The 23,910-nt window shown below is 41.7% G+C and overlaps 1 protein-coding gene across 4 annotated transcripts in view; it reads right to left on the bottom strand.

Annotated features, from left to right (window-relative positions):
- SETBP1 (SET binding protein 1) overlaps positions 1 to 23,910 on the bottom strand; it is a 376,778-nt gene that overhangs the window by 16,767 nt on the left and 336,101 nt on the right. For 3 of the 4 annotated variants that reach the window (XM_045457590.1, XM_045457591.1, XM_045457592.1), the window contains exons 5-6: positions 13,889 to 14,059; positions 197 to 229 (exon numbers count right to left, since the gene is read on the bottom strand). In XM_045457590.1, the coding sequence (XP_045313546.1) occupies positions 197 to 229; positions 13,889 to 14,059 (204 nt within the window). The remainder of the gene's footprint in view (positions 1 to 196; positions 230 to 13,888; positions 14,060 to 23,910) is intronic. The other variant, XM_045457593.1, reaches the window with a different exon arrangement.

The following is a 23,910-nucleotide window of genomic DNA, read 5'->3' as shown; positions in this document are numbered from 1 at the left end:
TCTTCATAAAAACAAGGAATTTATACCCATTGCTTTAGACTTTCACGTATTTTTGTGTCTGTCTGGTCAGTAGATGATGGATGTGCTACAGAAACAATGAATTTGCATTGCCTACAGGTGTGTGCCCAACTCTATTATTTCTGAGAGAGAGGATATTGCATCTGATGTTGGATTGGGTGGGGATGGGGAGTCTTACATTTTTCTTTTATCCACAGGCAATTCTCCTGCCCTAGTGAGAAAAGAAAAGAAAGGAAAAGAAAAACGAAGAAACAAAACAATAGTCAGTATGCATCCAGTGCCTTCTAATTTCTGCTGGAATTCAGTTTAATTGGATATTCCTCTAAAAGCCACCGAGGACTCTCATTTCAATATTAATCTTTTTGGTCCCCTCTACATTGCTTGTATCTTTCTGACAGCATTTCATATAGTCTGTCCTGTGTTAAGATTATGGGATCAATCTGCATTTCTCTCTCCTTTTAAATTATGTTTTCTTAAGGAACAAGGACCATGCCTTATCCATTCTCATTCATTCTTGGAAGAAGCATTGACTAAGCCCACTCTGTGCCAGGCTCTGTGTTAGACACGCCATTCCATGGCTTCCTCCCCCATGTGACCAGTACAGAGTTCAGCTGACTTACTTGAATTGAGATCAATCTATGTGACTTGACCTAAACCAACACTTACTGTCTGTTTTGTAAAGGCTGTGTGTGAAATATGAAAGGATTTATTGAAGGGGATCCAAATCACTGTAAATTAAATTAGATCTTCACATATTTCAGCTGTTCCCTACTCTCCTCAGAGCACCATTACCTGTCTGAAGGATCTAAGCTATGACCATAGCACTGAAGTACTGTGAAATATAGACTGATACCCAAACCACTCCATAGACATGCAGATTCAATGACAAAAATAAGTTTGGAATTTATTAAGTGCCTTTAAGAAAAGCAGCTTGAACATTTAAGCCCACAGATTGATTAAAATGATGGGGCTCCTGAAAAAGGGAGACATTTTTATGTATTATATTTTACTTAGCTACCATCAAAAATAGGAGCCAGAGACAGAGAGGAACAGAGAGACAAGAGAGACAGAGAGACAGGAAGAGAGAGGATGAATGGTCTTTTCATTGCTGAACATTTGGATCAGAATTAAATGGTATATTGTGGGGGAGTGGTCATATGCTGTCTTGGCAAATACCTATACATTCAAGTTCTAAGCACTATGCCAGTAGTGGTTTTTTTTTTTTTTTTTTTTTTTTTTTTTAATTTTTGCATTACCTTTTTTTTTTTTTTTTCCAAATATAAGCTTGGACAGACTCAAGACAGCAAATACTTCTTCCTCAGTTTAAGATTTGACAATTTAAGAGGAAAAGGCTCATTCATCATCTTTCCCTTTTAGAGACCATAAATTATTGGCTCATATACCATGTGGCTTGGATTCTAGGAAAAGTTAGTGTAAACAAACCCAAGTTACAATGCGCGGAGTAAGAGAGTGAGTCATAAACAGAACACAGACATATGCTCTCATATAAATAAGGGCTTGGATCATCAGCTTCCCAAAGTCTGCTTCCCATTAATTACACAACAAAATGAACTTTCCATATGTAAAGCCCAAATCACTTAACTCTGGCAACACGCATGAGACAAAGACCAGGATTGTGGCTTAATATTTAGGCACTAACAAACCTGGATTTTCAAAATAAGAAAAGTCCTCTCAAAATATCTTCAGGTATTGGAAGGCAAGAAAATTCCTTGGAGGAGTGTTTTTGAACATTGAAACTATACCTCGCAACCCAGGAACACTGCATGAGGCTGGCCTGCATCCCCCGCTGAATTTAAAGGTAATATCAGGCTTACTCTCTTTTGTTCTCAGCTCTCTCATCTTTATGGGGCAAGCCCTGGGTCCAGGCCACACAGGGTGTTCAGACATTGCTGGGATCATTGAACAGTTGAAATTCCCTCCATTAGTACCTTCTCTCTGTCTTTTGAAACTGCACATGGCGTGTTTCCTCATTATTGTGAGAAGGCTATCTGGTCTCTCTTAGTTGAAAGCGCTATCAAGGAAACATGTAACAATTGCTGGGGAAGAGGATTCAACAGGTGGAAGCCACTGAGTTCTCTCCTTGTGTTCCTTTCAAAAGCAGACATCATAAAAAAAAAAAAAAAAACACTAACAGAGTTAGTTACAAAGGACATTTAAGTAACAGATGTCACATTGTAGGAGCCCTGGGTGGGGGAGGGGAGGGGAGAACAAGGACTTTCATTCTTTGCTGGGGAGGTGTGCAGCGTCTTTGATTATTCATTTACTCAACATTTACTTTGGTAACAACAACTTTGTATCATACCATGGAGTCTACAGGTAAGATGATACAAGGTAACATTCCTGCTATCATGTGAAAGAGAAAGGGGAAGAAATGAACATTTTTGGGGAACCTAGAGTGCAGTTTGCAGTATCTCACATGCATCCTCATTTAATTGTGATCACAACCACATGAGAACATTACTGCCTCTGCTGTACAGAGATGAAAACCGGGACCTCAGAGGTTAAATCGTTTTCCCAAGGGCACACATCTTAGACGTGATGGACTGAAGGATGCAAGCAAGGGCTGCCCTATTTCAAAGCCAGTTTCAAACGATATTTCCTTAAGAAAGTGAAGAAGACAGGGAGCTAGATAGAGTAAGAAAGCCTGGGTTTCCCTGTTACTTTTCTACTATTGACTGCATCAGAGTGCCAAATTTCTCTCAATTTCACAATCTCAAAGGCCTCCTCCAACCTCCAAATTCCATAGTTAAATAACACAAGATGTTACTACAGACTATTCCTGCTACTTCTGCTAGATTAGGAGTTCCTGCACATTGTTTTGATCCTGTTACTTTGTCCAGTCCAAATGCCTTTGATGGCTCCCTGTAGGGGGCCAGGCTGCTAGTATAATGAGTGAAGTTGGTCAGGACCCTGAAGGAAGATTGGGGGAAGCGTGGGCTGGGCCGGGGGAATAAGAAATGAAAGAGAATATAACCCATCTAACAGGGCTGAGGTTATTTTGTATCAATCAGTTGTTCCCAGGTAGGAACCTAAGCCCAAAGTTAACCAGATAGTCTGAATTTCAAAAAGCCAAAACTCTTGATTATTAGGTAAATCCGTGGTTCACAAACTGAGTTTTTAAAAATGTGTAACCCCCTGTAAGCCAAACAGAGTACAACTGCAGATAGCTATTGGCCCATGGCTGCTATCTTGCTATCACTGCCTCTCATAAGGTTTACTGTGCCTCATTCTAGAATTTCAGGTTCTCCATATTCTGACCCCAAATCTCTCTTCCAGCCTCACTGGTCATTATTTCCACACATACTCCTATCTCAGAGACATTGTAAACCTGTCCCTCTGCTCCCATCTGCTTATTTAATTCAATCCATCCCCAGAAAGCTCTTTCAGTCCTTCTCTTCCCAGATTATTTTACCATATCCCCCAATCTCCTCTAGTACCATTTGGTTGGAAATTCATAACTTATCCATTGCTCAGTGATATCTCTGTTAGGATCTGAGAGTGTTATTCAGCCTCTTCACTTGTTAATATTATTTGGTCATCTCATGTTTTAGAGTCAGGCCTTCCCAAATAGCATGAAAGTTCCCTAGGGCAGGGGTTAATCGTCTATGTATCAGTGTGGCAGATACTTAAAAAAAAATTTGACAACTGTAACAAAGCCTTACAAAAGTTCCAGTAAGATGAACTTGATATAGCATTTAACACCCTCATGGGTGTTTTGGGAGGCTTTGACTGTGCCCTGAGATATAAAGGTATTTGGAGCAGTGAGTGAGGAAAAAAATTCTTAAGATAGTTAATGGATGTTATGATTTGAGTCATAACATGACTAAATTATGACTTAATATGCTTAAATCATTACAGGGCATGACTTCATTCTTGACATGAGAGGGGTCAAGATATAGTGATATATTGTTTCGAATATGTGATTGGTGTTTTCATCCGCTATTTCATTTCTTTTGCACCACGGCCTAAAGGTCAGAAATCACTTTTCCCATTTCACTGATGGGGAAACTGAGACTCACAAGTCTCAGAAGGCTCAGCGACTTAACTAAGAGAATTAGTAAGTTCTGAAAAGCTGTATGATAACCCTGGTCCTTGAATTCCAAATCCACTTTCCACTACATATCCATGTGGTGGCCAGGAATCCAGGTTTCCTAATTCCTACTCAGGCCAGATTTGTAGTTCAGTTCACCTCTCTGGGTTCAATTTTCTTATCTCTGCCATGAAGGGATTAGTGGAAAGCCCTTCTATGCGGTCTAACCCAGTCTTGTTTGGTCGGACTCCAGTTTATGCAACAAGAGAAGGAGATTCCCTGGGAGGATGCTGGGGCATCATTCTAGTTGCTCCCAAAGGTGGAATGGAGGGGGCTGACCGGTGAGGGATAGTGCGGTCAGCCTGTCTGTCTGTCTGCCATGTCTGTTTTATAATCCTTACTCTCTTTTCCCTCACTGCCTCCTTTCTCCCTATCCCTCTTTCTCTGTCTCTTCTCTGTTGTAGACAGACTATAGCCTGCCTGGACCACTAAAGATCATTCTTAATGACAGTCATTACACAGTTCTTCTACGTTGCCTGAGGCCATTTCCACAGCAATGAGCAGGAAAGACCTCGCCTCCGTTCTCAACAGCTGGGCACAGTATGCCAACTTCACTGGAACCAAGAAGTTTTTCAAAAACTCTCCATTAATTACAGGAAACCCAAAGCACTGTCCCCCATTCTCATTAACACAGTTGCTTTCATTGGCCACTAAATTATCTCGCCACCATTAAACCAACAATCTAATTAGACCTGTGGAAATGGAAAGAGCCCGTGAATGAGGCAGGCACACCACTTTCATCTCAAAACTGATCATAAAATATTTGTGCCCTTTCGTTCTTGGCCACATAAAATCTCCCCCTAGAAGAGTCTCTTTTCACTCTCTTCGATTTATAAAGAGGAGTTTGAATATTTGATATAAAATGAGTATCTTAATAGAAATCGCTTCATGTATAGGAGGTTTTCTTTCCCGCATTTCGCTGAGCACGGTGTCCTCATTACAATAATCGCACCTGACTCCCCCTGCGTGTGATGCCTCACAGCCAAACCTCCCACTGGGCTTCAATGGAGGTGTGAATGATACCATCACTGGGAAGAAGATAAAATGTATTATTATCATTACTCTATTTTTAAGAGGGTCTGACTGTGGCAAGAGGTGGTTGGGAAGCATAATCTGTACGAAGCATTCAGAGAAGATAAATTGAGTTAAGTTCCTTACAGACACAGCACTTTCAAACCTGTTATTACACCTTCAGTCTTTCCTAAAATCTCAACTCTGGAGGGGGAAAAAAAAATAGTTAAATCAAGTCCAGGCATGTTTATTGAGTATTTACGATGTACCCAGCACCTTGCAAGGTTCTTGACACCCAAATATGATTACAAGTTGCTCAACAGCCTGGCTTTTGCTTCTCTTATTTTCATCCCATATAACAACACAAGGTTCTGGGGATTTATGAGATACTTGATACTCACTGAAGGGGGCAAACCTGAAATAGGAAATATGGTTGTTGCTCTTGGGAAGCCAACACTCTGGGCACAATGCAAGACTATTATATATAAAATAATTAAATTACAGCCTAGCTTTCCATTGAGTGGCTCATCCCCCAAATATCATAGAAGAACGGAGTGAAGGGAGACACGTGTACAAGTCCCTCCTTCTCCTCTCGGAATAAAAACACACTCGTGTATTATGTATACTGTGCCATATAGGCTGACTCTTTAACTTGAAAATAATCTTGCCTTGTGAATATCCTGGTGGATTATCCAGGACCTGGTCTGCCATTACTGAACAAAAGATTCTGGAGGCCCTGGAGGTCCCTTTCAGGTAGCTGCTTCTGCTGACCATTCTTTGGATGGTTTGCTGTTTCTGGTACTAATGGAAAATAAAGGCAAATCATTGTCTCTCAACTTGAATGAATATAATTCTGAGGTATGTATTTTCATGCACCAGATGGTTTTATGCATGAAAAAGTTGTTGTTCTGTTCATTTTGACTAATATTTAATGATTATCTATTGTTTGCCCACCTGGGTGCTAGGTACTGGGATTTTAAAGTTGAGTAGGATCTGACAATAGGGGAAGGGACAGTCCAGCATGGGGCACAGGCATGAGCACAGACACCATATTAAATACAGGAGTCAATTATCAATGGGCTTATAATAGGGGGTCATGGAATATAGAAAATGTGGAAGGATTCGTAGAGTTGAAGTCACCATGCTCTGTACTGAAGAATGGTAATGAATTAGCCATCTATATGGCTTGAAGGGTGGGTGAAGGGAGAGGGGAACATCCCGCATGGAAAACAGATAATCAATGGCAATGACAATAACAACCACAGCAGTGGCAACAGTGCTCATTTGCTAAACTCTTGTTATGTGCCAGGCACTCTGCTAAGATTTTCACAAGGGCTATCTCATTTATTCCTCACCACAATCCTCTTACACTAGGTAGTATGCTTTCCTCCATTTTACAGATGTGAGCATTGAGGACCAAGATCAGCCAGCTGTTACGTGTAGCACTGAGATCTCAGTGTAGATGATCTGAAGCAAGGATATATGCATTCAAGTAGAGCAGTGCATGGCCCATGTGTGGTGTGAAGAAAAATGGGCCAAATGTAGAAACAAGGCAAATGGAAGGGTGCATGTCTTTCTGGATTCCTAGAGTACCATTTTACAGGCCTGCCCCCATGATTAATTACCTAGGGAAATGTAGCTTTGTTGCATTTGCTACCCATTACTGATTACAGGCCCAGACTCTGCCAGGAAATATGTTAACTTGAAGATTTTTGCTCAAAAAATATGCAAATGATTTCTGACTGGTAGCAAAGATAAGCCCAGAGGTTATGGTTTTATTGCCCATTAGGACATTAACTGAGCCATCTCTCTTGATGTTCTTTCTTCAGTGCTTACATTCCTATAATGTCCTGTCCCTCTAATTCTTCTCTGGATCAGCTTTATCACCATGTTGGTTTCCTCATTAAAGAGTTGAGTGAATTTTTGACCTGAGTTTTTAGTTTTTTGAAAATCACACTCTTACTGTAGGATTCCCAAGGAGTTTGGTGCTGGCTAACATTTCTAAGGAGATGTGGTTGGAGCAGAAGAGGCAGGGGGTAGATTCTGGAGTGTTTGGTGCTTCTCTAGGACGCTTGTAGCTTTGGCCATGGGGACAGCTCAGCTGCTCTAGAGGTCTGTATCAAATCAGAAAAGGGCTTGTTTCTTCCTTATGGGGCAAAAATAAAAATAATTTTTGGAGGTTTTTCGGAAGGCCTTTGGTGTGATGGGATCTTCAAGGAAGTGCAGAAGTTTCCAATCCTACTGGGTCTCTTCATGGCCCAGAGCCAAGGGGAGGGGGCTTTTCATGAGCCTCACATTCAGTAGAGGTCTCCAGGCAAACAGACTCATTCTGTGCTGCTTCAACATGGGCCCATAGGCAGCACTTTTCAGGCAATTTGAAGAATTCAGTTTTTAATGACATTTAAATGTTTAAATGTCATTTAATTAATTTTTATGTTTATTTTTGACAGAGAGAGAGAGAGAGCGCGCGCGTGCACAAGCATGAGTGGGAGAGGGGCAGAGAGAGAGGGAGACAGAATCCCAAGCAGATTCCACACTGAGAGCACAGAGCCAGATGCTGGGCTCAAACTCATGAACTGCGAGATCAAGACCTGAGCCAAGGTCAGGAATCAAACACTTAAACTGACTGTACCACCCAGGTGCACCCGAACAATTGATTTTTAAAAATAAAGCTTTATTTTCTCTACATCTTTTCTGACGTTTCTCTACTGTATATTTTAAGTGATTAATCTGGCCTTATAGGAATTTATTTTACAATTTGAAGACTTCTTCAGTTTGTATACTTATAGCCCTGAGATGTTCCAAATCCTATTAACTTGCATATTTATTTGCTCTATTTTGGTTGTTTGAAAGACAAGGCTTTTGGCTGAATTGATTCGCTATTTTGGCTAGGAGCGTCAGAGGATGATTCCACGTAGGTTCAAAGCACATGAAAGAAATAATTTTACAATTCTTGCAAAGGAATTTGTTGCTTTTTGCATCTGAATATTATTTCATTACTCTGGGACCCTCTCCATTGATAGCAGTTGGTTAACTGCAAAGTCAGAAATGCTAGAATTTGGTGGTCAGAAGCAATTTTCGTGATTATTTTGCTCCAGCCACTAGAATACTGGATTTCTTTCTAATTCCATTAGAATTAAGAATGTATTCTTTTATTTGTGAATGTAACTTTTCTTTTTTTTTTTTTAAGATCTATTTATTTATTTAGTTTGAGAGAGAGAGAAAGGGAGTGTGAGCAAGAAAGGGGCAGAGACAGAGGGAGAGAGAGAGAATCCCAAACAGGCTCCATACTACCAGCACAGAGCTCAACGTGGGGCTCAGTCTCAAGAACTGCCAGATCATGACCTGAGCCAAAATCAAGAGTCAGGGGGCGCCTGGGTGGCTCGGTCGGTTAAGTGTCCGACTTCGGCTCAGGTCATGATCTCACGGTCCGTGAGTTCGAGCCCCGAGTCGGGTTTTGTGCTGACCGCTCAGAGCCTGGAGCCTGCTTCAGATTCAGTGTCTCCCTCTCTCTCTGCCCCTCCCCTGTTCATGCTCTGTCTCAAAAATAAATAAGTGTTAAAAAAAAATTAAAAAAAAAAAAAGAGTCACATGCTTAGCCGACTGAGACACCCAGGTGCCCCTATGAAGGTAACTTTTCAGTCTTAAGGTTTTGCATCTTGATTACAGGTATCTGTCAGTTCTGATGGGGCTGATAGTTGGTTAAACGGCTTGCCTAATATCAGTCTTTGCCTTCAGAAGCAAAATGTCTAAGCATTTAATACACTTGTGAAATTTATTTATTTTTTTCTCTTTTACAGGTAGTTTGTTTATTTTTTAATTTTGTAATTATTATTAAAGTTTTTATTTAAATTCCAGTTAGATAACAGTGTAATATTAGTTTCAAGTGTACAATATAGTGATTCAACATTTCCATACAACACCTGGTGCTCATCATGGCAATCGTACTCCTCTTTAATCCCCCTTACCTATTTTACCCATCCTCCCACCTGATATTTCTGCTTAGGTTTTGGTAGGTTTTTTTTTTTCTTAATTTCTAAAGGCTTATTCATTTTTCAGAGACAGAGACAGACAGAGCATGAGTGGGGGAGGGGCAGAGAGAGAGGGAGACACAGAACCTGAAGCAGGTTCCAGGCTCTGAGCTGTCAGCACAGAGCCCAATGCAGGGCTGGAACCCATGAAGTCGGATGCTTAACTGACTGAGCCACCCAGGTGCCCCTGGGTTTTGGTACTTTTAAACAAAGATCACACAGTTTTAGAGAATAATGGATTAGCCTTGATAGGAAACAGATACAAACCAGGAGCTTTGCTCCTCTGCTTTCTTCTGTTAGCTCTAGCCCAGCCACACCTTGAACAGTTAAGATTTGATGATAACAACCGTGATAACAACACATCTTTTTTTTCTCCTGGGATTTAAGATGAGAGGCTATCTAGTGTGAATCAGTGTGTGTGTGTGTGTGTGTGTGTGTGTGTGTGTGTGTGAAAGAGAAAGAGAGAGAAGGGCACAATGGATATGCTTGCGCATTTTTCCATCATTATGACTAGTCTTTCAGGTGCAGGACTACAGAGAATTTATTGGTGTTTTACTGAGTTTATAAATAGAGTTTATAAATAGATTATAATCTATTTAATCATATAGTCTTATGTTAAATACAAAGGTTGAGGGGTGTGTTTCAGTAGTGAAATCACACATTTTCTACACGTTGCATGACCTTCCTGAGAAGTTAGTTCAATATGTAGGAAAACAGAAAAATTAGCCTGACTTATTGAGGTATGGATTATCTGATATGGTTATTAAATCATGATTGGGACAGCGCAATAGAAGTTATTTCAAATTATGCATCACTTTGAACAAACTTTATTGAAGCCTTTACTGCATTAGCCCTAATTACTCACAATAATGACACAGTGATCCCTTGAATCAGACCCTTCACTGTGGCAGGGGACTGTGGCTGATCGATAGCTATTGAGCAGTTTGATCACGAAGGCTGACCTGCCGGAGCACCGGTGGCAGCCACGGCCATCCCTCCTTCCCGGTAGCTCACAAACTGACATGTTCTCAGTCTGGCCTGCCTCTCCCGCAGCTCGTCTTCTGCCTCTTCCTCCAAATCAATAACTTCATAATCAGCATGCTTCCCAGACTCCGAGAAGCTAAAAATTGCCTTAAACAAAACACACCCTCCCCCTTAACCCCCACCCCCATCCACCCACACACACACTTGAGCTAGAAAAGACATGTTTTTTAACTTCTGACCATATGCATTTCTCCCACATTATAATGTTGATAAAATAAGGTGAGAAATGTCCCCCCCCCTTTTTTTTTAACAAAGATCACCTATTTGAAAAAATACCGTTAGGACTATAGACTGATTAATTATTTGGCAAGTATTTACCAACAGCCTACCACATGTCCGTCAAATGTTTTCCATTTGGTTGTTAACTTCCAAGATGGAGCATGTTTTTCTCAGATGTCTCCCACCATGTTTAGTGCTATGTAAGTACACAGCTACCGTCTCACAATGATTCATTTAACTCAGTGATTACTTATTCAGTGTCTACTATGTGTCAGGGGCCTGTACTAGATAGGTTGGTATTTATTGTTATTATTTTTATTTCAGAGAGAGGCAGAGGGAGAGAGAGAGAGAGAGAGAGAGAGAGAGAGAGAGAGAGAGACAGAATCCCAAGCAGGTTCTATGCTCAGTGCAGAGCCTGATGTGGGCTCAATCCCACTACCTTGGGATCAGGACCTGAGTTGAAAGCAAGAGTTGGATGCTTCACTGACCCAGCCAAGCACCCTGTAGCATTCATTATTTTAAAAGGAAAGGAATTTCTAATTAATTGAATTCTTTCAGTATATATATTTTTTATCTCAATACAGGATTTCTCAAATTAGTTTTTTTTTCTAAGACACTTAGTTTTATTCTCCTTTCCTTTCTCCTCCCTCAGCCCTTGTCTGGATCTTCAAAACCATTCTGTGAAAAGGATGACCTATTGAAAACAGGCCAGAAGTACTTCTAAATTTCCTCACTTATGGCCAAAGATGAAAAAGGGACTCTAAAGAAAACAAAAATGAATTGTCTCATCACAAATATATATGACTAATGCAGAAGCATACAACTAAATGAAATCAAACCAAGATACTATTTACTGCCTTTCTACTGTGTGCTTTCCCATAGTTAAAACATCAAATGATGAGTTTTTCCTCACTATTCCCTAAAAGAAGTAGGGGCCCATAATTAGGGAGAAAGAAATCTGCCTTTTCTAATGTTGAGCCTGTGATAGAAGTGAGATTCCACTGGAAATCAGGCAGTAAATCAAGAAGTTTGGGTTCTAATCCAATTGCATGACCTCAGGCAGATCTCTGAATCTCGGGAGCAATCATGTGTGAATCACATGTGAAACAGGGTATTGGACATGAGCCCAGGCTGTGTGACCCTAACTCTCTCAGGTTTGTGGGAATCCATTTATCTGTGGGGAGTAGAATCTCAGGAAGGTCTGGCCTCCAGCACCTGGGGAAATCTCTGGCTGGTTTTCTCCCCAAAGTTCTGCCTCACAGCCTGAGACCCGGAAATGGACCAAATCTGTGAAATTCTCACGAGGGTCTCATTTTAGCACTGCCAAAAATAAACAGCCCATTCCCGCATCCTGAAACACGAGAGCTTTGGCTCAGCTCTGATTACCAGAGAGGCAGGTTTAAAAGTTTAATACCCACCTGGTTTCTACGCCTTTTTGGCATATTTGTAAACAACTGAATGCAAACAGAGGAGGCAAGCCCGTGGAAGCAGGAGGTCCCAAGAACACATTCTCTCACTCTGGATGGAAAGAGCTGAGGGGAGAAAAATGGCGGACCACCTGTCTTTTTTGCCCCTGGGAAATATCTGTGCTTGGCAAGCAAAGGCGGAAACATACAGGCTAATTTCTAAATCCATGAAGGGAGGTCTCCAGAGCTTAGCCAACAAGGTTGCATAAGTAATTATCTGCGTGGATAGTGCAGACCCCAACCCAAATCTTTCACTCCAGCCAAGTGATCCCTTCTCAGAGTTCCATGCTTGACACCAGCTCCCGTGTCCTGGACTATGTCCACATCACTCCCTCTGCCTGGACGCTTTCCTGCAAAGGTAGCACCATCTGTCAAGTCTCAGATAACTTCTTCCTCATTCACCTACAACTTTCCCTCTGACCTCTTTCTGTTTCACTGCAGCCATCATTTACCTGGCATTTCCACCAAGAACTTTTCACTTCACACCTAGCGTGTGAAAGGTGGGTAGATTCATGATCACACTTAAGAGACTATTCCATTCCTTCTAAGCGATATTTCTCAAACAGCTGAGGAGAACAGCTCTTCCAAGAGATATTAAGAGCTCTTGCCAGAAAAATGGGTTTTGTGGTCAGACAAGATTGTGAAATTTGGTGTCTCTCCCTCCTGGAACCTCAGAGTACACACTGATCAATTAAAGGATCTGAAAAGCCCTATGGAAGAGTGGCAGGTATAAAGCAGCTTTCCCTATATTCGCTTAACTATAAAAATAGCTTTTACCGCAAAACACCTACTAATACTTTGCAGAACTCAGTTTGGGAAATGTCACTCCAAATATTTCCTACTGCTATTTCAACTGGGTGCATTTTCTAATTACCAATAATTTCCATGAAGGAGGTAGGTATGAAGACAAGTTGAGTTCTCTGTTCAAAGCAACCTGGTCACTTAGAAGATGAGTTTAGAATGAATATCACTAAAGAGTCTCCTTTTGGGCTTCTAAGTATAATAGGCATTTCTAAATACTATGATATGCTTAACATTTACCAATGCATTAATTCCACAATGCGCCATCATTCTGTGTGCCACGAAGATAGCAAGAACCTAAATCATGGCTTCTACCTCTGAGGTATGTACAATTTCATTGTGAGGGAGAAGAAGTTAATGGAAGACAGTTCTGCAGTCTCTGAGTAGGTAGCAAATGCATGGTACAGACACTGGGTGCTGTGTGCATTCAGAGGAGGCTGGGCTTTGAAGTTCTGTGGGATAGGGAGATGGGGATGGGAGTTGAGGAAGCTTGTCCTCAAAAAAAGGTGTTAAGCCAAGTCCAAGGCCTGCCTTCTTGGAACAGGGAGGCGCTGCCAGGAGATTATGTGGGGAGCAGAGGAAGGCAGAGCATCTGGGATGCCTGAATAAAGATTTTATATTTTATCAACTGCTAGTGAGGAGTCTGGTGGCTAATGAGGAATTCATGACATCACGGGGTAGGATGAATCAAGGCCTTGGGGAAACTCTGGTTGCCGTCTCTCAACCCCAGTGAGCCAGGGAGCAAATAAAATGCAGGGGTGAAGAGCATGGCTACTAGACCGAAGTTGGAATCCTAACTGCCCACAGGTGTCTGGGGGCAAGTTTCTTGACTCTTAGCTTCCTCTTCTGAAATGAGGACATAGGTATTTATTTCACAGACTTATTTCATGAGTTACATGAGATAACATATGTAAAGCCCTTGATGTGGAGATTAGGAATTACTAAGGCTTGATAAAAAATAATTAATACTGCTGTCATTAAGTTGCCAATCACGGGCCTCTGCCCCCAGGTCCTGAGCTCATCTCCTTCCTTTCCTCCCACTTGAAATCCAGTGCTGAAGCATTCTCAGTGTCTGTGGGAGGTTGACTACACAGAGAACCTATATGCAACAGCACATGCCCAGTGGGCCTTTCTTCTCCATGCCCACCGTCACGGGGATGAACCCAAAGCATTTGAGAAGTGCTCACCTGCATCGGACGTTGCTGCAGAAGCAGCAAGGAGAGATAACACTGGGGTTGGTGGGATTGCAACACTGTCAACTGCGGCTGGCTTCTTCCTGGTCATCATGGTGGACGCGGAGCCCTCGTTCTTACTATGTGGTGCCGTTTGGTCCACTTTTAGGTGGGGACTTGGCATTCCTAAAAGATAATAACCCCAAAGCTTTCAGTTACTTGAAAGGAACAAGAAAACAGACAACAGAAAACCTGAAAGTGAGTTGAGGAAATGGTTAAATCATCTGACCTCCTTCTGGTCCAACAAGAATGAAATTTTAGAACGTGTAAAAAAAAAAATGTTAGCAGCATGACTGGTTTTGGTTTTGTGGCTGAGATTAGTGGTGACAACATTCCAGTTTGGCTGCCTGGAAGTGGGGGCACAGGTCCAACGAAGCAGTAGGATTTAGCAGGTACCCTTTGTCTTCCATGGGTCAAGGAGCGCGCCTTCACAGAGGCTGTGCTGTGTGCGGGGTGTGAAGGGGAGAAGCAGGCCCCACCCTAGCTTCTCATCGCACCTGGCTGGGGAGGCCAGACTAAAGGAGAAGGAAAAATTGGGTAACACATAAAGGCAGGCTTGTGCGTTGTTCATCCTTGGTGCTTGGGGAGTGCTAAGGGGTTAGGGATTAGTGTGGGGAGAAGTTCCAGAGCTCACGCTAAAGCACAAGGAAGAGGGAATGGCGTTCTCAGTGCCGAGAAGAGCATATGCTAAGTTATGGCTGGGGAGGAAGTCGATTCAGATGAGAGGTCAGTCTGCTACAGCAGAAGATGCCCTATGGGGTCTGGTGTGTGACGACAGTCACCAGGCTGAGTGAAAGTTGATTTGGGGGCTTTTTGGGGTCTCTGGTCCTAATAAGCATCATAAGTCATGTCTTTGTGATGCTGAAAAGAACCCCTGTGAGGTGCCTCTGTAAAAGGGCCTGGACATTTACTCTATAACAAACTGTAAGAGCTATTCTGGAACCTTGCTTCCTGGGATCGGATCCAGGCTCTCTTATTAGCTGTGCGATCACAAGCGAGTTACTTAACCTCTCTAAGCTTTAAGATTCCTTACTTGTACAAACGGGGCAGAACAGTATAACCTCACAGGGATGGTTGAGAGCATCCCTGAGTCAATTAATGTAGAGTGCTTACAACAGTGCCTGGCACACAGTCCATGACATAGAAGTGCTTTCTGCTACTATTTATTATTCCTATAATTACTACAGCCAGTACTGTAGCCTGCTGCTTCCTCAGGGCAACTAAAATCAGCTGGCAAATCTGCTCTCTTCTCTGACTTGACCAAGGATCTCTGGGCACCTTCAACAGCGCTGGCTGCAGAAAGGTGACTCTCCAACTCATCCAAGCCTAAGTCCAGAGGCTAGGGGTATCTGATCCATTGGTCATCTACACAGAGTTTCTTCATTTCTAGGCTACCTGCCACCCACAGCACCAGCAACAAATGAGGCTTTATCACAAGAGTTCTTGACCCTTTGGTTCCAACCCAACCAGCTTGAGTTGTTCAGTCCCTCTCCCAGAGAAACATTCTGTCACCACCACAGTAAGGCCAGCTCAGGTAGGCTTGATGGCAGCCCAGTGAAGTGTGTAGCACGGAAGTTGCTATTTGCTTAATTTGGCAGGTGAGGAAAACACATTTCTGAGTGCTTAAGAGAAAACTGAATAAACCCACACAGCCCTAATGTCAGAGCTGGGATTTTGCAAGCAGCCAGATGCTAAATCCTGGACCCATGGATCATCCTGGCCCAGCTGGTCATCTTCTAACACCTGTCCACCACACCACCCTAGTCTGCCGACAGCATAGTTCACATTGAGGGTGCACAGGCCCTAGTATCACACCTGGAAAAAGCACCCACCTGTAACCATCTGAGGAAGAAAGTCATGATGACATTTTCATTTACCCTACTACTACCGTCCTCCTATTCTCCATCCCGCCCTCTGAAACTCCCCCTCTTGTGCTGCAAATAACAATACCATTTATGCTTCCTTGGATTTTATATTTCATAGCATTTTGACAGTGGAGGTAGACAGACATCAAATCCTATGACAGGAAGATTGCAAGGCATGACCATCAAGAAATCAGGAAGGGCAGCAAACGTGTATAGTATGCGCATCTGAGAGAAATGCAGGCGTGTCAGGGATAGGTTAGACACACACATATAACCCAGGTAAAATACATACAGAGTCACCCACAAGGGGATATACGCAAACAGTTAACAGTGGTTATTCTCAGGAAGGAGGGCACAGGCAAGATTGGTGAGGAAGAAGAAGGAGTTTTTACTTTTACTCCCTAGCCTTCTTTATTGTTAATGTTTTTTAAACCATAAACATCTTTTTTTTAATATTTAAAAAAATTTTTAAGGTTTATTTTTGAGAGAGAGAGAGACAGAGCATGAGCAGGGGAGGGGCAGAGAGAGAGGGAGACACTGAATCTGAAGCAGGCTCCAGACTCTGAGCTGTCAGCACCGAGCCCAACGTGGGGCTCAAAATCACAAACAGTGAAATCACAACCTGAGTCAAAGTCAGACGTTTAATGGCCCCTAAAGCACACACAACTTACATTCTTTTTCCTTTGAGAAAATAAAAAAACTTTGGGCGAAAATCTAGAAGTCTACCAGAGCATGGGCTTTGGGGTAGAATGATATGCTTGACCAACTGGCAGCTAACAATCTGAACTGGGGACAGCACACCGGGTCTGATGGGGATCCCCCATTTCGGTGCTCTCTACCACCAATGTCATGCTCCCATTCAACAGATGCAGGTGTGCCTTTCCATAGCACGCCTCTGGAATGCTGAGCCATCAGAGGTCTGTTGGATAACAGGTCCTTTGGAAAAACCCACTGATATGTCGTCTTTGTACCTGTGGACACAGGGTGGGCAGGTAATTCTTTGCTCAAATTATGACATGCTCAGGGAACAAGCCATAAACAGGATTAGCAAGTGGATATTTAACTAACTATCACTTGGGAACAAACTGATTTCAAGTCATTTTCGTTGTACCCATTTTCATGCAAATGTTCACAATCCAAATTAGTCTCAGTCCACATCATTTCATTAAAGTTCATTCGATCATACCTCTATTGGGCATACTCTGCTACTCAAGTGTTTATGTTAAAAGTAATAAAATGACACTTAGAAACTCTATAATTCAAATTGTCACTATTTAGCTGTCTTGAAAACCCTAGATAATTTAGGATTTTCTAGATTATAGTACTGTTTGTTAGTTGCCATCCAATGAATTTGAAAACCAATTAGGAAAAAAAAAAAAAAAGAAAGAAAAAGAAAAAAGAGCCATGACGTTTTCTCAGACATTTTTGGGTTTTGAGAGGATTATGGAAACAATCCCAGAAATAGCATACATGAGCAAGTATATTAGATAAGCTTTCAACAAAGACTAATCTAGCAGCATTTGTAATCCACAAAACCTGCCTGAGAGCACAGGGCTTCGGGGACTGGAATGGGTGACACCTCACGGGAGAGAGTGCTAAATGATACCTTTAGTACTGGGGCGCACTGGGCAGGTGGGCCACCCCACGTCTTTGTTTCCCTTCATTCCAGGTGGCAGCTGATGCCCCATGGAGAGGTGCCTAAATGTCCAGACAGGTGTGAAATAGTTCAGAACCAAGTTCTCAGAGATATGGGGTGAAGGCAGAGTGCTGGGGCATTTGGAAAGCTTCTTTTCAGCATGAGCTGGCTTCCTTCTCTCCATGGGAGGGAGATGTCTGAAGCTGGAGGTTCACCATTAAGGAAACCCAGATATTTGCACTGTGCTGACTGAGCCATTGAGACATGTCACTGCGACTTACCCTGGGACCTGAGTAAAGGTGGGCATGGCTTTGATCTGGGGAGGGATTGCTTTTCAATCCTGGACAGCAGACTGTATAGAGAGCACACGTGGTGGATGTGTGTTCAGAACCTCCCTAAACCCCAACACGGGACAAACTGTACTGAGGCTCGCACATTTGGAGGCCAGTACGTTTTTAAAGGGGGAAGTAACAATGCTAATAACTGTGGATCCAACATCTGTTCATAATTAAAAGACAGAGCCAAGAGGAAATTTTTTTAAAAAGTTAAACCTATAGGAAAACATTCTGCTAATAACCTGTTGACCTCTATTGATACATTTTTTAAAAAGTCTTTGAAACTGTGCTGTAGTGTATCGAGGGACAGTCACTCATTTTCAAAGGTAATTTCTCATAGACTACTTATCCCCTCAAACCTCTACCTGCACACCATGTTTGCATTAGGGACTTGATTTATGGATTCCCACTCCTCCGATGCAGAAGCTGACTTCCTGTTGCCTTGGTTACTTGGAGCTTAGTTCAAGGTTAAAGTACTCCCGAATCAGAATCAGTGGCAGGCGCTGCATCTAGCGGCCAGGTTATTGACTGCCCCAGGATGCGAAAAGGTCAGAGACCAAAGCACTGTTTACTGCCTTAAGGGTGAGTCAATAGCTTCAATATTTTGATTCTGTTTCCTCCAAAGTAGTAGTTGCTGTTCAATTACCTCTTCCCCAGGTTGTTCAAGGTCACTGGGGTCATGGACGAAAGCAGGGTCTATGGTGGCTGACTTTCCCAGGATCCCTTTAATGAGCTCTGTGACCTTGGATAATAAAAACCAGCTTCACCTTAGAGTAATTTGTATGTTGCTCTAGGTTTATAAAGCTACTTTATCTTATTTTCTTTTGGGGAAAACAAACAAACAAACAAACAAACATAAATCTTAGTAGGATGAGTACAGTACAGTCCCCTTTTCTAGATGAGAAAATGGAGGTTTAGAGAGGTTGTGTCACTTCCCTAAAATCAAACAGCCAGTAAGAAGTGTTAAGAACTAGATTCTGACTTCTAGAAAGGTTCTCATCTCACAATTTCTTTAAAATAAAGGGGCTAATGGAATTATTACGTAGGGATTATATGTAATTCATTTTGTAACATCCACTGCAGACAGCAGTAGATCTAGAAAATGCTATGTGATTAATATGGTCTTGTTGAACACCTTCATTCATTTTTTTAATTATCTGATTTGCAGATGCAGATGTTTCTTGGTGACAAAGCTTAGCCTGGAAGAGCAGGAAAGCCTGACACCACTGAGATGGTGGTTGGATTCTTCAGTCACCTCCCTGGCCCCCTTCATGCTGCAGAATGCAGCTCTTGGCATGCAATGGGAGGTATATGATATTGAGCAGTCATCAGCTTTTCTTCTTACAAAGAGCTTTGACATAGATAATGCCAGTTGCCCCCTGAAGCATCTCTGCAGATGACAAAAGGCAGGTGGTAAAACTCCAAACACACAAATATGGAAACTGAGCCACAGAGGACCAGATGATTTGCCCAAATGCACATATCACATGTGCAGGCATGCACACAAGGCATGTGTGCAGAAGTGGAAAATCTTGCCTCTTGACTCAGTTCAATGTTCTTTTCTTTCCCTTTTGGGTAAACCAGTAAATAACGCATTTTTCATAAGACAAAACTCTTGAAAACTTGATAATAATTCCCATTCTCATAACTGGTTGTTGGATTGTTCCATTGCTCTTTTTTCTTCCTTGCAAATGGACTTTACTCATGGTGCAAAAAGGGATATATGTTACAGAAGAAAATGAACCAAACACTACTTAATACCTGGAGCACCTGGGTGGCTCAGTCGGTTAAGTGTCCAACTTTGGCTCAGATCATGACCTCACAGTGAGTTCAAGCCCTACATTGGTCTCTGAGCTGACAGCATAAAGTCTGCTTTGGATCCTCTGTCTCCCATTCTTTCTGCCCATTCCCCCCTCATGCACGAAGGCTCTTTCTCACTGTCTCTCATAAATAAATAAAAATAAGAAACAAAATTAAAGAAAAACCACTAAATGATACCTTTAGTACTGGGGGAAATATTTTTCTGTGCCAAAGTCAATAAAAATGTTATTTTCATATTTGCATTATCATATTCATTAATTCAGCAAGTATTTATTGCATGTTTACCATACCAGGGACACAGCACTGGTCAAAACGGTTGAAATCCCTGTTTTCTAAGAATTACATTCTAATAACCTTGGCATAGCATAAGGGTAATTGTTACTTTTTATAAGGACACAGAAAGATCTTAAGGTGTTTTGTTTTGTTTTAATCATCAAAAGGCAGTGCCTCTACTACTCACTCATACAGTATCTTTGGGATAGAGTTCTAACGACCCAAATCTCAGCAAAGAGAGGGCAACCCTGTGAACATTAGAAACAGACATGGCTTCCTGTGCACACATGCATCTTCATTGCTTAAGGTTTGGAGGCAGAAGCATGGGCTGGATTTCAGTCCTCCCCTCCTCTTGAGCCAGTGCACTGGACAGTGAACAGCCTGTTCAGTCATAGTGACTCTATCAACTTGTGTTTTATGTCAAATGAATTTCAAATTGTTCTAGGACCTTGTGAGGTGAAATTCAGGCAAGGTCACTCTTAAATGGAATGCTATTCAGTGAGTCTAGACTTAATAGTTTTAAAATTAACAATTATTTGAGTGCCTACTAGCACAACTTGGAAGATGTAAACCCTGTATTTGCAGAGAAAGTTTAGAAGTGGAGAGTGACATAGGACAGAAAGACTTATGAAACTGAAAACCAAACAAGACAGGAAACCAAATGAGTTCCTCAGGAACTAGGAGGAAGGTGAGATCTTGGTAGGATCTGAGGTGGTCTTGTGTTCATCCATTTATTTATTCAATATTCATTAAGGACCTGTGTGGGCCAGGCACCATTAAGCACGGGGAACATGAACACTCATCCACTCAGGAAGACAGACACAGATACAACAACCCAAGCGTTGAGGGCCAGAATCCATCATTTGAAGTGGAGGGAGGCTCTGCCAGGGCTGGGAAATGACAAGAGTGGAAGCAGGAATAATAAGCCGATATAAGAATGGTTGGGGATGTGTCATAAAAACCAAATACTGGGAGATATGTTTGGAAAGGCAGTTGGGAAAAATGAAACCCACAGCTCATTGTTGGGTAGAGTTGGTGCCTCTCTCCTCTATGTCTTATCATGTTGGACAGACTTCTGACTTCTCGTATCATTATTTGTTCATTTTTCTGACAATCTTGTAGGCAATTGCAACATTGTCTAGAGGTCAGGAACCATATCTTTGTTTTAATTCCCCAGCAGTTAGCTTGATAGATACTAGATACTCAACAGTGTAGGATGGATGAATGAACAGAGAAAAAACACCTCTATCCTTCTAGTCCCAAAGCTTCAGTCCACACATAGCCTTCTTTTCTAAATCTCCTACTTCTGTGTAGTAGAGAGTTGACATGAAGGATATGTTTTGTGCAAATAAGACTACCTGCTTTGCTAGCTGTGTGATTCAGGGGAACTTATATCAACTCTCTGTGGCTCAGTTTTCTCATCTGTTAAATGAAGCTCTTCTGAGGATTGAATGAGATTACACATTGTGGTAGACCCAAAATAGTACCTCAACTCCCCAAAGATGTCCATATCCAAATTCCTAGAACCTGTGAATGTGTTACGCAACACGGCAAAGGAGAATTGAAGTTGAAGATGGAATTAATGTTGCCAATCAGCTGCCCTAACAGAGGGAGAGTATCCTTGATTACCAAATGGTCAAAATGTAATAATAATAATAAAAAGTCCTTTAAAGTGGAAGAGGGAGGTGGAAGAGAAGAGTTCCAGAAAAAGATGTGGTGTTGGAAGCACTGGAGACGTTACATCGGTGGCCTTGAAGATGGAGCAGGAAGGTTATATATTAAGGAATGCACATGGTCTCTAGAAGCTGGAAAAAGCAAGGAAATGGACTCTATCCTACAGTTTCCAGAAAAGAATGCAGCCCTGTTGATACTTTGACTTTAGTCCAGTGAGGCCCATTTTGCGCTTCTGAGCTCCAAGTGTAAAGTAATATATTTGTGTTGTTTAAGCCACTAAGTTTGTGGAAATTTGGTACAGTAGTGATAGAAAGTAACACACATATAAAAGACCTTACTAAGGAGCCTAGCTGTATAAGCACTCACCTGTATTAACTATTATCATTATTTCTAAGCACTATACTGTCTTAGCACTAATTTGCTCATTATAAACTTATTTCATATGTTCAAGTTATGTGTGTCCTTGTAAGATTTAAATTCTTTAAGAAGCAGAGACTTTACATTCTTTTCTTGTATTTTCCTAGTATACATCTGATACAAAGAAACTGTTCAATAAATACAGTCAATAAATTATATCAGGGACAAATAATTTGTTGATATAAAAGTTAAGAGACAAAAGTTCTGAGACCCTGAACTATTGCAGGATCTACCCCATACTCGCTGCATGAACTTGAACAAGACTTGGAATCTCACTGAACTTTGTTTTCCTCCTGGCCGGAATCTCTTCCAGCTACACTATTCTGCTTCTAAGCTTTCCAGATTCAGAGAAACTGCTAAACAATTGGATTCGTTCTTGCTTCTCTTAATTCAAGGGTGTAGAAATGGGCTGAGAGGATGATATTTTGTCCACTGGAACCTCACAGAGATTTATAACTTCACAGAGCCTTTATGCAGTAAATTCTAATGCTGCATAAGTCAGTCTTTCCTGATCCTATATGTGAAAAGTTCATGCCAGATGAAAGGTGTTTTCTAGAAGCACCCAATGACATCATCCAGAATGGAAATATATCAGATATCAAAATTGCAAAGAGGAGACATACTGAGTAAGAGGTTTTTAATCTTCCTGCATTTATCTCAGACACCAAAACCTCTTCTTAGGGGGAAAAAAGTACATATATACACAAACATACACAGAGAGAACACATTTTGTAAACAGCTTCATAGGTACTTATAAGCTCAGGTTAGAGCCTTACCTGCCTAAGTTGATTCCTACACACACACACACACACACACACACACACACACGTGCGCACACCATAGAAGGACAAAGGGCAGACAGACAGAACCAAACAGAATGCTGATGTAACTGTTCCCATGCTTTAAAAAATGCAGAGACAATAGAGTAGTAGCTGTTCTCTGACAAATATAACAAAGGGACTTTCAAGATGTATTAACTAGGGAAAAAACAATGCATACATGTAATTAAAACCAACTTAATGCTCTGATGCACCAAGTATGCTCTTGTTACATCCTTGGAGATCAGGTAGTTTAAGAATTTGCTACTGTAATGTACATAAGCATGTCTCAAGTTTCATCAACAGATAAACAAAATGAAGCTTCAGTACAGTAAAATCAAGGCAGTTCCGAGTTAGTCTGGTTCTTCCAGGGCAACTCATCCCAGACAGCAATGAGATTTGCCTTTGTCTAGTGTTGCACAGAGAGAATGGCAAAGCCGTGACTCTGAGCCTGGCCTTATTCTTGACCTGTCTCAGGCTGGCATGTTGTCATTGAGCTGCCAGGGTTCCATTCTGAGACTTTCCAGAAGCCATCTTCTTGCTCTTCTGGTGCATGCCTGTTATTCTGCACTCACAGGGCAGCTTAAAAACAGATCACACCAAAAACCAGAGATTTGATCCAAGCTATAAGACCATCAACCCTGGGAGTGTCTTCCCTAGATTCTCCCTAATAGCAAGGGCTTAGTAGTCAAGGCTGGTTAATCTAAGCATCTTTTGTAGTGTCTTCCTTTTTACCGTAATAGTGCAGAGTCGCAGAGCACATCTGCATGGTAATACAGATCTCGATGCTAACTGGGTCACCTTATTTGCATTTTGATTACTGCTTATTTAGAAGCCACACTGAGAAAAGAGCTTGATATCAGGAGCTTAAGTGCATGTGTGTCTATAAATATATGTATAAATAGATAAATGCATAGTTACTGGTTTGTGAAAGATCAGTCCAATATGTACTCGTTTCTCATGGACATATCTGTAGGAGTCTGACCATGTGTGGATGTTAGGATTATAATGTAGTTATAGAATCAAATTATTCTCCTCAATGCAGTATCACCCACTGTATAGACACACTGTGTCAGCTAGAGAAGTCAGTTTCGCATATATCCCTTTTAAAGTAGTGATCGCTTTATGTATGGCAAAG

This window comes from Leopardus geoffroyi, chromosome D3 (assembly GCF_018350155.1).
Source record: "Leopardus geoffroyi isolate Oge1 chromosome D3, O.geoffroyi_Oge1_pat1.0, whole genome shotgun sequence".
Taxonomy (NCBI): Eukaryota; Metazoa; Chordata; class Mammalia; order Carnivora; family Felidae; genus Leopardus; species Leopardus geoffroyi.
Note: the sequence above shows the minus strand (reverse complement) of the source record. Positions and strands in the feature narration are given on the sequence as shown.